We start from the raw sequence: 12,493 nt of genomic DNA on the forward strand, positions 1-12,493 counted from the left end.
ACAGTCGGATTTACGTTGTTCCAAGACCCCTCCGGTTTTGTGCATCAACAAAGTATATGCCTTATTGTATTTAGCACAATACATTGAATCAGATGAAACATTTCCTTAATGAGTTTTAGAATGAAATAATGTTTATATATTGATAACTCTTGGAAATTATAGACATGTGCTTGTTCTATTCAAATGAACTCACTAACAGCCATGGTCTTACTGGGCAAGCAAAATATGAGTATCTCTCTTGTTTGCATAAAGATGGCTCATAGACATAATTAAGTAATGGAAATTGGAGAAACACATTCAAAGCTAATATGATACACTACCTCACCAACTATCTGCCAAAAGTTTTCACTTCAGAAGCTTAAGAACTGCACCAACACACATTGGCATAATAACAAGTTAGTTAATGTAAACTTATTCTAATCAGGGGGAGATATCATTAGGGGAAGCATCGAAGTGTATGCTACATGAGCAAAATATTTTTGTCTCATTTAGACCATCCATTCATCTCATGTTGGTTATCATTACAGAAATTTTAAAGACAGTGAATAAATGACCTGTAGTCATCCAAGGGGAAGTGTTATAAAGATGGATGACCACATGAGGAAATAAACATCGCCTATTGTTTCTTTTCAGCCAACCAAAGTTGAAGATCTTGTCAGCCTACAAATGTTGAAGGTGTGCTGCCTACTTTCACATTTCTTGGACTTAGCAGGGAATGATATGTTTTTCTATATAAAGGCCTATTAGCTCACAAATGTTACAACAAAAGAAAACATACATTCTCTTGTTTCCATTTGTAGTTTTCATTTAATAATAAGAGAGATTACTACTGCTACACCAATGACTTAAGCATACTTGCCGAACCTCGTAAATATTGTGGCTTATTTATTTTATTCCACTGCACACATATCGTTGATTTCGCAACATCTCCTTATATTTGTGGCCTTATTTCTGATGAACCAAGAGGGAAGAGTAACTTTTCATCCAAGTAAGTACAAAGTCTAAAAGGAAAGAATCACTAGAATATTAAGTAGTCTTAAACTCAATCTAATTAGGATTTACACAGTCACACATGTGCTAATAATGTTCACAACACTCCCTTGAGTATGTTAATACTTAGTAAATATCACATCAAATGTAGCAAAGTTTGATGAAGTCGTCTTGTTGGCACTGATTAAGGAACATACTAGTCTCAAACAAAAGAACTTGCATGTGGAAATAAGTCTCACAAAACTCAGTTATGGTAAAATCCAATATGGTACAAAAGTCCATAGTCCAAGGTAAATGATGAGTTGAATGCAAAGTCAGTTTAAACGTCTACTGGACGTACACAAGGGTATGACCATCCCAGAATAGGTTCCTTGTTAAAACCTAGTCATGCAGCAAAAGCCCAAAGGAACAAATGCTTCTAATCATAAGGAAAATAGTATTTTAAGGTCAAGTGAGTATACTTCAGGATAATCCCTTTGAGTTTGACATAATTCCAAAGAGGACTAACATTGTTATAACTCAGAAAGTTTATGCATATCAATTCCCCGAACAAGCTTCTGGAAAGTAAACTTCGGTAATGACTTATGAAGAGATCGGCCAAGTTGTCTTAGGAATGGATTTGCTTGACTTCAATTTTCTGATGTTATTGTTGTTGATGAGACAAAAGAATTTTGGCACAATATGCTTGGTGTTGAAGACAGTTATGGGTAAGATGTTCTTTTTTACATAAAAACCTGAATTCATCAAATATAAAAAACATAATAAAATATAGCAATAAAGTTTTTGGTGTACGAATTAGGGGTGGGTTAAAAAAATCGAAAACCCAAAAAAAGGGGACCGAACACCTAACCTAAATTGAAAAATCGAAAACCAAACAAAAACCGAACCGAACAGAACATAACCGAGTCTCTTTACACTTTATGAATGTATGCTATGATGTTTCTTTTGTGAAACTTTGTTGCCAAGTATGAAACGAAGTCTAGGGCTTTTTCAAGGGGTATAGTTGGTTCAATTAGGGAGGTTATTCCATTGATTATAGAGGAAAGTTGGAAGGCGGCTTCCAAGAAGCCAATTTATATTGAGTATGCAAATGATGTGCTTGAGTCTGTTTTGGAACTTGAAAGAGCTTCTCTATTTGTTTGCTTTCGAGGTTGTTAATAGAATAATATTGGTTTATCTAATCTTGATATGTATAACTACCTTCCTACTTTCCTCATTCTCTTATTATTAGTCTACCAATGCAAGCCTTTTTCTAAATTCCATATTAAAAAAAAAATTTGTGTTTTATAAACTAAAAAAACCGAAAGCGAACAAAAAAAAAAAGGGAATTGAATAAAACCAAACAGAAAAAAAAATCGAAAGAAAATCAAACTGAACCGAAAATTTGATTCTATTTCTGCTTTGGCAAAAAAAAAAAAAAAAAAAATTTGAATGAAACCGAACCCACCCCTACATATCCCAGTAAGGTCGGTTTCTAATTGCCACATCCTTCCCCACTCACCGTCTTCCCACGCCCGCCACGTGTCCTGAAACAAAACTACGCCCCCGCCTGCCGTTTTGCTTCAAAGCTGCGCGAAAGTTCTCAAACTCTCCGTGCCGAAAAAACGAAGAAACGCAGAATTTAGAGGCTCTCTCGTTCTCGTCGAAGAATCAAATCCTTTCTATTTTTAATGCCTTACGCTCGAAGATAATCTCAATCAATTCCATTTAATTCACGCCACAATCGATCTCTTCAGGTGCGCTTTCTCTTTGCCTTTGGATATTATTGTATCAAATTCCACCAAATGTCTCTCGGATTTCGGATTTTTGGGGTTTTGATGTTCAAACAATTTCTGATTTCAATCAGCTTTTTCCGAATTTTTGTCCTGACCTTATTGGGTTTTCGATTTTATTCACTTTTTCTGCCGAAAAAAAACCCCAAAAAAGATTGCTTTTTGATTGGTTTGGTTTTAATTTTATTTAATTCTAGCGGTGATTAAGCGGGAAAATTCGATTAATATTTATTTTATTTGGGGATTTTGGATTGAGGGGTTTAGTTAAAGTTGAATTTTGATCATATTCTTGTTAAATTTGTATTTTTGTAGGGATAGTAAGCTAATGGCAACTGCAACTATGGCCACCGCAGCCGGTGCAGCTGCTCTTTTGTATTATACATTGAATCGTAAGTTACAGTCCCCCCTGTCGGGTGGCGATGATGTCGAAGATGGGCGTGGTGATGTGCCCAAACATGCTCCTTTGGGAATTGAACGCGTTTCGCATAGGTTAATTCAAGCCCCGGCTACATGGCTGGAGACCATTTCGACTTTGTCGGAGACGCTTAGGTTCACTTACTCCGAGACTTTGGGGAAGTGGCCTATAGGGGATTTGGCATTTGGGATTAGCTTTCTCCTAAAGAGGCAGGTAAAATGTTTTCATGGACATGGTTTCTTTACTGTGCCGATTTCAGTGTTTATATCGATTTCGTTATTATTGCATGGGTTTTGCGTTATGTGCTGAAAATAGTGGTTACATACGTAGATTTTATAATTGTGGCATGCGGGGTTTGTGTTGCTTAGATGGTTGCTTTCAATATGGCGAGATTTTAGTTTTAAGATTCATGATAGACGGATGTTGATTTTACACAAATCATTAGTATTTTTTTTATCTGAATATAATACTCAATCTAGAGATGGAAAAAAGGGTGGTTGAATTATGGAAAGCATTCTTCTAACTGAGTGTTAAAAACAGAATTGGTGAAAAATGTGACACTATACTCTGCAGCTTTCGCAAATTTTTTTGGAAGTTTACCTATGATTAGCACTTCTTTACGATACTAACAGAACCAAGAAAGGAATTATTCAGAAGTGTTTGTCATTCTGGAGATAAATAGACTCGCAAGAAAAGAAAAAAAATGTTACATGACATGCTATCCTTCTTGTATTTATTGTTTGTTTATATGAGCTCCTATCTGGTATATACCAAGTAGTCATTTTTCTTCTATTGTCTGGTTGGAAGAGTGATATTTGATAATAACTCGTCTGTATGGTGCAGGGAAACTTACATGTTCATGGTGTATTTGGTGGAATAGACAGTCAACAGCTAAAAGGATCTCAAACAATTGCTGAACTCAAATACCTCTTAAACTTACTGACATTGTGTTGGCATTTTTCGAAGAAACCTTTTCCATTGTTTTTAGAGGAGACAGGCTATTCAAAAGAAAATGTTCTTCTCCAGGAACCCAAAGCAGGAGTAGGTTATTTTATTAGATATTGTTACTGTTGTACTGATCGTTGGTCAGTGTCTTTATGCACTATTTTACTCTCAATGGCATAAAAAATTAATTTAGCACTATCTGTTAATATCAAATTCTGTATTTACTGTGTTCTGCAGATCTTGAAGCCTGCTTTTACAATTCTTGTTGATCATAATAAGAAGTGTTTTCTCTTGCTGATTCGTGGAACCCATAGTATTAAGGACACTCTGACGGTTGCAACGGGAGCTGTTGTACCATTCCATCACAGTGTTGTACATGAGGGAGGAGTCAGTAATTTAGTTTTGGGTTATGCACATTGTGGAATGGTTGCAGCTGCTCGATGGATTGCAAAGCTTGCAAAACCTTGCGTACTAAAAGCACTTGAAGAATATCCTGACTATGAACTTAAGGTAATGGCATAAGTGTGGATGTTCTCTATTTTACTACTCATCTTAATTAGTCAATTAGTAGATATTGTTATGTTGTTAAATTAAACGACTCTGATGTTTTAGTTCCTAGAAAGTAAACATTTTCATGAGACATCTTGGCTCTGATACCTTTCAGTATCATTTTTGTTGATATATATATATATATATATATATATATATTTTTGCATCTGTAAAACTATGTCCCTGAAGCAGCTTTGCTACTGCAGGTGATGGGTGGGGATTTATTGATTAGCTGATTAGTTATTTCAGCAGTCTTCTCGTGTTAACTGTATTATCAATTACACAGACCATATGGCTAGCAGAAGTTTCTTCTTGGAACTTGATCAAACTAACAATATTTTGAGTAGATTCATGTAAACATATTGTTCAAATGTTTCTTCTTAACCCATTTGATAGCTTCGAACAATATTATGGTCCACAAGATCAAAATATGTATAACAAATAATTGTTTCTGACAGATTGTAGGGCATTCTTTGGGTGGAGGCACTGCCGCACTTCTAACATATATATTGCGGGAGCAGAAAGAACTTTCAACAACCACCTGTGTGACGTTTGCTCCAGGTTTGTGTTCGTTAAATGTCATGGGCTAATATTAATTTCAGTGCTGCGCATCAAATTGGGTTCCTTTTTTTATTTTTTGTATTCTGAACACCAAAATTTTCTTAGTTGTATTATTTTGTTCTGAATTTGGATGCTTGTTTAGTTGGATATCTATAAACTAGCTAGAGCAAGGGAAAAGAAGACAAGGGACCTAAACCAAGTGAGGTGCATCAAGGATGAGGATGGAAAGGTTCTTGCTACAGAGAACGCGGTTAAAGACAGATGGAAATGTTATTTTTATAATCTTTTCAATGAAGGACATGAAATGAGTGCTTCTTTAGGGGAGTTGAGTAACTCAGAAGAGTGTAGAAACTACTCTTTTTATCGTAGAATTCGGAAGGAAGAAGTGGTTGTAGCTTTGAAGAAGATGAAGCATAGAAAAGCAGTAGGCCCAGACGATATACCAATCGAAGTGTGGAAAGTTTTGGGAGAGACAGGTATAACATGGCTCACTGACCTTTTCAATAGGATTCTGAAAACGAAGAAGATGCCAAATGAGTGGCGAACGAGCACTTTGGTGCCTATCTACAAGAATAAGGGCGATATACAAAATTGCATGAACTATAGGGGTATTAAGCTAATGAGTCATACAATGAAGCTCTGGTAGAGAGTCATTGAGCATAGATTGAGGCAAGAGACACGGGTTTCGGATAACCAATTCGGGTTCATGCCAGGGCGCTCAACCATGGAGGCAATCTATCTCTTACGAAGATTGATGGAAAGATATAGAGATGGGAAAAAGGATTTACACATGGTCTTTATAGATTTGGAAAAAGCGTATGATAGGGTCCCAAGAGACATTCTTTGGAGGATTTTAGAGAAGAAAGGAGTACGAGTAGCATATATCCAAGCTATACAGGATATGTATGAAGGAGCAAAGACTGCCGCAAGAACTCATGAAGGACAAACCGAAAGCTTTCCCATAACTGTAGGATTACATCAAGGTTCATCCTTAAGTCCTTACCTTTTTGCGTTGGTAATGGATGAGTTAACAGGACATATTCAAGATGATATTCCTTGGTGTATGCTTTTCGCAGACGATATAGTGTTGATAGATGAAACTCAGGAAGGGGTAAATGCAAAGCTTAACCTTTGGAGAGAAGTGTTGGAATCTAAAGGTCTTCGCCTAAGCCGATCAAAGACAGAATATATGGAGTGCAAGTTCAGTGCAAATGGAGGCCAAAACGAGTTAGGGGTGAGGATCGGAGATCAAGAAATAACAAAGAGCGACCGTTTTCGTTATCTAGGATCTATCTTGCAAAAGAACGGAGAATTAGATGGAGATCTCAACCATAGAATACAAGCTGGATGGATGAAGTGGAAGAGTGCATCAGGCGTGTTGTGTGACCGCCGTATGCCACTAAAGCTCAAGGGAAAATTTTATAGGACGGCAATAAGGCTGGCGATGCTGTATGGTACAGAATGTTGGGCGGTGAAGCATCAACACGTACACAAAATGGGTGTAGCGGAGATGAGGATGCTTCGTTGGATGTGTGGGCACACGAGAAATGATAAGATTAGGAATGAGGATATCTGGGGTAAAGTAGGAGTAGCCGAAATTGAAGGAAAGATGAGAGAAAATCGGTTACGGTGGTTTGGACATGTGCAAAGAAGGCCTACTGACGCTCCGATTAGAAGATGCGACTATGGGACAGAGGTTTAGGGCCGAAGGGGTAGAGGAAGACCTAGGAAAACTTTGGAAGAGACCCTAAGAAAAGACTTAGAGTACTTGGATCTAACGGAGGACATGACACAGGACAGAACACAATGGCGTTCTAAGATTCATATAGCCGATCCCACTCAGTGACTTGGATTTTCCAAGTCTCCAACCGAGAAGTTTTCCTCACTCAGGAAATTAAGGGAACACTACCTCAACCTACATGCTCAACTCACAAAGCTTCAACATACAAGCTTCAACAAAAGAAAATTCAAAGAACTTAGCGAAGAAGGCTTTGGTGTATTTAACACAATACGTGGAAATGAAGGAAAGCTTATTTATTGATAGCCCCGATAAGTTACAAATATGTACATATACTTGAGTCAAAATAAACAAACAAGAGGGAGCCTTCACAAAGGTTGCTTAGGAGAAGTCTCAGCAGTCGGTAGAGCCCCAGAAAGAGAAGGCACCGGAGGGGGATCATTCGGAGCCTCAGTACTGGACAGAACCCTAGAAGGAGGAGGCATCAGAGGTTGATCATTTGGAGCTTCATTAAGCGGTACAGCCCCAGAAGACGAAGGCAATAAATGCCTTTGGAACAAACCCACAAATCTCTGATGATCAAGTAAAACCTGATCATCAGATTCCTTCATCTGGTCAAGCTTCCTCTTCATGTTTGTAGCAGTCATGTGTGAGCCGGTGCAACTGTTTATTCTCATGCTTGAGCCCTCTAGTCTCCTGTTTGAGATTCATCACTTCAGCCGCCAATGATTCAACTTGGCGGGTTCGAGCAAATAGGCGTTGGGCCATATTAGACACAGAACCTGCACACTGAACACTGAGAGCCAGAGAATCCTTAACAGCCAACTCATCAGACCGTTTGGAAAGTAGTCTGTTATCTTTGGGAGTGAGAAGGTTCCTGGCCACTACCGCAGCGGTCATATCATTCTTCATCACGGAATCCCCAATGGTAAGAGGACCAGTAGGGGAGACGAAGGATGGGCGCCATATGTTGTCTGGAGAAGGCGAGGCTGCCTCTTCAACAAGGTTCAAGTCAAAACGACGGTCGGAGGGGTCAGACATTTTCAAAGGTGTTGAAGAGAGAAGAGGTCGGACAAATCAAGATCTTAGAAGTGCAAGAATGGAGCTTCTACTGGTGGATATTCAAGTGTGCTTTGGAACTTAATGTCAGCCCCTATAAAAATTTGCACTCGACGAAGCTTCAGAAATCGAAGAGGCGCCTGCTCAGAAATCGAAGAGGCGTTTGCTTTCTCAAAAGCTGGGCTGCTTAGAGATCACGAGGGTCGATCTCAGAAATCGAAGAGGCGTTTGCTTTCTCAAAAGCTAGGCTGCTCAAAGACCACGAAGGCCGATCTCAGAAATCGAAGAGGCTTGCTTTCTCAAAAGCTGGGCTGCTCAGAGACCACGAGGGTCAATCTCAGAAATCGAAGAGGCACCTACCTTTTCAGCACCTGTCACACGCACACTCAACTTTGCGGAAATTATGGGCATTCTGTCGAAGATTTCTGGCGAAGTAGAAAGCACATGAATCGTACTGTTCAATCACCCACTTCCCACACGCAACAGTAGCTCATGGGTACCACAGATAACTTTGCCAAAGTTCTCTGACAAAGTTGAGACACGTGAAGCTTGCAGCTCCCACTACATCGCTCTGACCAAGAAGGGTAAAAGAATAGCAAAGAAACAACACTAACAAAGTTTAGACACATAAATTTTGAAGGTCTAGCTACCATATTATTACCCACAAGGGTAAAGGAACAGTACCACTGATGGATAATTGGAAAGTCCCGGTGTGTCAACCTCTGTGCTTCGTGGCAAGGTAGACTAGCAAACATGCCCAACCTTTACTCACATTCGAGAAAACACTCCCAACAAGATTGCTTGCTCCAAAATCGAAGAGGCACCGCCCTCCGAATCTCGAGAGCCAGACTCCCAACATGACTTGAGATCATTCTCCCACAATATTTCCTAATGTCATTTGTACTAAATCATTCACTTGTACTCACTAAAGGAGAGCTTGAACCTATGTACTTGTGTAAACCCTTCACAATTAATGAGAACTCATCTATTCCGTGGACGTAGCCAATCTGGGTGAACCACGTACATCTTGTGTTTGCTTTCCTATCTCTATTCATTTATATACTTATCCACACTAATGACCGGAGCAATCTAGCGAAGATCACAAAAAGTGACCGTTTTCGCTACCTAGGATCTATCTTGCAAGAGAACGGAGACTTAGATGGAGATCTCAACCATAGAATACAAGCTGGATGGTTGAAGTGTAAGAGTGCATCCGGCGTGTTTGTGTGACCGTCGTAGGCCACTGAAGCTCAAGGGAAAATTTTATAGGACGGCAATAAGGCCGCGATGTTGTATGGCACAGAATGTTGGGTGGTGAAGCATCAACACGTACACAAAATGGGTGTAGCGGAGATGAGGATGCTTCGTGGGAGGTATGGGCACACGAGAAAGGATAAGATTGAGAATGAGGATATCCGAGGTAAAGTAGGAGTAGCCAAAATTGAAGGAAATATGAGAGAAAATCGGTTCCGGTGGTTTGGACATGTGCAAAGAAGGCCTACTGACGCTCCGGTTCGAAAATGTGACTATGGGACAGAGGTTCAGGGCCGAAGGGGTAGAGGAAGACCTAGGAAAACTTTGGAATAGACCCTAGGAAAAGACTTGAGTACTTGGATCTAACGGAGGACATGACACAAAACCGAGCACAATGGCGTTCTAGGATTCATATAGCCGACCCCACTTAGTGGGAAAAGGTTTTGTTGTTGTTGTTGTTGTTGTTGTTGTTGTTGTGAGTATTTCTATTAGCTCTAACTAGTAACCATTTATAACAATGCAGCTGCCTGCATGACGTGGGAATTGGCAGAATCAGGAGCTGGTTTCATTACTTCTGTTATCAATGGAGCTGACCTAGTGCCCACGTTCTCTGCTGCGTCAGTGGATGATTTGCGTGCTGAGGTTATGTTCTTAAACTCTGTGATTGAGTGCTTGATTGACTACCTTATTGGATTAGAGGTCCTTGGGAGATTGCTATCTTTGTTGTGGGGTGAATGATGGTTATCTTGTTGACTAAATATGCTGATTTTGATGAGGGACGGCACTTCTTGAATAGGGTCAAAACTACTATATAGTCCCTATAAATTGACTTGGACAAAGTTTATAGTACTCAAGACTTTTATTTGTTGCTGCTGATAAAGCTTTTCTCTGTACATTTTTGGTTCTTCTAAATAGTTTGTGTTCTTACCGGTGATTTTAGTCCAATTACGGAAATGCTCTTTACTCTAGTACCATCTCTGCATGCTCTTTTCTCATTTCTCTTTGAGTTATTGTGATATTTACTGGAATAAATGGGCTTTCGGCAAGAATTAATGATATTAGTTGAGTTTGCCCAATATTTTTTTTCATGATACCTTGTTAGCTCCTAAATTTTTTTCTCTATGCATCCATTCAGTGCTGGTTCTCTGGCTTGTTGGTACTTGAAAAACTTGCATGCTTTCTGTAGTTTTATTGAAGCATTCCAAATGCTTATGATATTCCTTTTATTGATCTACTGTATATTTCTTTCTAAGTTCTAACGTATTGTTTTATAAAATATTGTTATCTTTTTACAGGTTACGGCATCTGCTTGGATAAATGACTTGAGAAATCAGATTGAGCAGACAAGAATTCTTAGCACTGTCTATCGATCTGCCTCAGCTTTGGGTTCACGGCTTCCCTCCATTGCCAGTGCTAAAGCAAAAGTTGCCGGGGCAGGGGCAATTCTACGCCCTGTTTCCAATGGTACACAGGTAACCTGTTTTCTTTTAATGTAGTTTTGTCGCACACCATATTTTTTCCTTTCACAATCTTGTAATCAACTAAATACTTTTGATATGTGTCATGTCTCGTGACATATGTCTGGTGACATTCTTGTTATAGAAGCTTTCAACCTTGTAATTTGGTGATTGGAACTTTGAATCTGTGCTCCTCTTCTACTTAATCATTTGATTGGCTTGTGAAACTTTCTGATTTCACAGGTCGTTATGAGAAGAGCCCAGAGCATGGCTCAGGCAGCATGGACTCGTCCTTCCCTTGGCTTGTCATCATGGTCATGCATGGCTCCTCGTCACCGAGCCTCGGTTGCTCATTCAAACTCAAATGATGAAGGAAGTTCTGCCGGATCCTCCGGTGGCAGCACAGAGACTTCTGACCCTCTTCTTACACCCCCCAAGAGAATCACAAGCTCAGCTGCCATTGAAACCATCGACCTTCCTGTATCTTCATCTGTAGGAATGGACTGGACTTCAGGGATTGATTATTCTTATTCTGATAGAATGCGTCAAGACACTGATGGTGAAGTCAGTGATGAGCGTGAGGGGCTCACAGACCATGATAGACATGAAGACCGTATGACAGAGGTTGAATTGTGGCAACAACTTGAGCTTGAGCTTTATGATAGAACAGAAGGTGAGGATGCCGATGTGGCAAATGAAATAAGGAATGCAGAAAATGAAATACGGGAAGAAGAAGAAGCTGCAATAGCGGAGGCAAGCGATGGTCAGCCCGAGCGCTCTGCTCCTGACATGAAGGAAGCGCATAGATTTTTTCCTGCAGGGAAAATCATGCATATTGTTACCGTTTACCATGGTGGTGCTGATAGTGAATCGAGCCACTCGGGCAATGAGCAGCCAGAAGAGACTAGGGTTGGTATTTTCCTCACTCCAAGATCTCTGTACAGTAAGCTGAGGTTGTCACAAACCATGATTAGTGATCACTTCATGCCGGTATATAGAAGACAGATTGAAAAGTTAATTAAAGAACTCGAGGAAGAAACAGCTTCCATCGGAGAAGTGGTATTATAGGAAAGGAACATTGGAATAACAATTCGTCTATACCCTCTGCACCGGACGTGGATTTTTGCCCCTATAAATTTTGAATCTGAGCTGCATAGAGACAGAAATCGTCCTTCATTTGCGTTGCTGCAATGTAGGAAGAACGGCGATAGCTTGATGCTGCAACTTTCAAATCGAAGAACCATGGATAAAGCAGCATGCAGTTCCGAAAATCTTCGTCATCTGTAAATTAGTTGAGGTGCTACTGTTGATTTATTTGTTTTCTTTTCCTCTTCAAATTTAGGTGGTAGGCTACTTTTAGTAATTTTTATGTTGAACTTGTGGGTTCTACTATGGGCTCTCTGCGCCCTGATCGACATTAGTTTCTTCAGTTGCAGGAGAAAGGCTTCCGTGGCAGGGAAGGCTATGTGTAAGTTTTTCTTCATATGAATTTGTGGGATTTGCATGGGACGCAACGGGGGTATACGTGCCATGGAAATTGCTCTCTAGCTATAAGGGATGCGGTAGGAGTTTGCCATATTAATTTTGTTACAGAGACTTTAAACATCTTCCTTGAGATATCATAAGCAGGCAAATATGGCAATGTAAATATTAATTGTTTTGCTAAATTTTGCAGATTTTCTATTAGCACTTCACGTATTGTATTGCTGAATAAATTCACAACTTTTTTATAAATTGATTTATATACCCTACA

The 12,493-nt window shown here is 39.6% G+C and overlaps 1 protein-coding gene across 2 annotated transcripts; it reads left to right on the forward strand.

Moving 5' to 3' along the window:
- Nucleotides 1-2,547: 2,547 nt before the first annotated feature.
- LOC126610140 (uncharacterized) lies at nucleotides 2,548-12,407 on the forward strand. Of its 2 annotated transcripts, XR_007618384.1 has the most exons (9): nucleotides 2,548-2,726; nucleotides 3,075-3,390; nucleotides 4,021-4,218; nucleotides 4,360-4,632; nucleotides 5,130-5,232; nucleotides 9,807-9,925; nucleotides 10,579-10,755; nucleotides 10,984-12,037; nucleotides 12,171-12,407. XR_007618384.1 is itself a non-coding variant. In XM_050278126.1 (8 exons), exons 2-8 carry the CDS (start codon nucleotides 3,088-3,090, stop codon nucleotides 11,806-11,808), a joined length of 1,998 nt encoding a protein of 665 aa, XP_050134083.1. In that variant the 5' UTR covers nucleotides 2,548-2,726; nucleotides 3,075-3,087; the 3' UTR covers nucleotides 11,809-12,407. The 2 variants fall into 2 exon arrangements, 1 of the variants encoding a protein (XP_050134083.1); XM_050278126.1 differs by having other exon boundaries at nucleotides 10,984-12,407.
- Nucleotides 12,408-12,493: the final 86 nt, after the last annotated feature.

Source organism: Malus sylvestris, chromosome 17, assembly GCF_916048215.2.
Source record: "Malus sylvestris chromosome 17, drMalSylv7.2, whole genome shotgun sequence".
NCBI classification, from domain to species: Eukaryota; Viridiplantae; Streptophyta; class Magnoliopsida; order Rosales; family Rosaceae; genus Malus; species Malus sylvestris.

What these genes read in the sequence shown, in the direction of transcription:
- LOC126610140 (XM_050278126.1), top strand. Translation starts at nt 3,088, where the DNA reads ATGGCAACTGCAACTATGGCCACCGCAGCCGGTGCAGCTGCTCTTTTG. An exon ending in TCCAGGAACCCAAAGCAGGA is followed by an intron (nt 4,219 to 4,359) that starts GTAGGTTATTTT and finishes TGTGTTCTGCAG; the next exon opens with ATCTTGAAGCCTGCTTTTAC. An exon ending in ATCCTGACTATGAACTTAAG is followed by an intron (nt 4,633 to 5,129) that starts GTAATGGCATAA and finishes TGTTTCTGACAG; the next exon opens with ATTGTAGGGCATTCTTTGGG.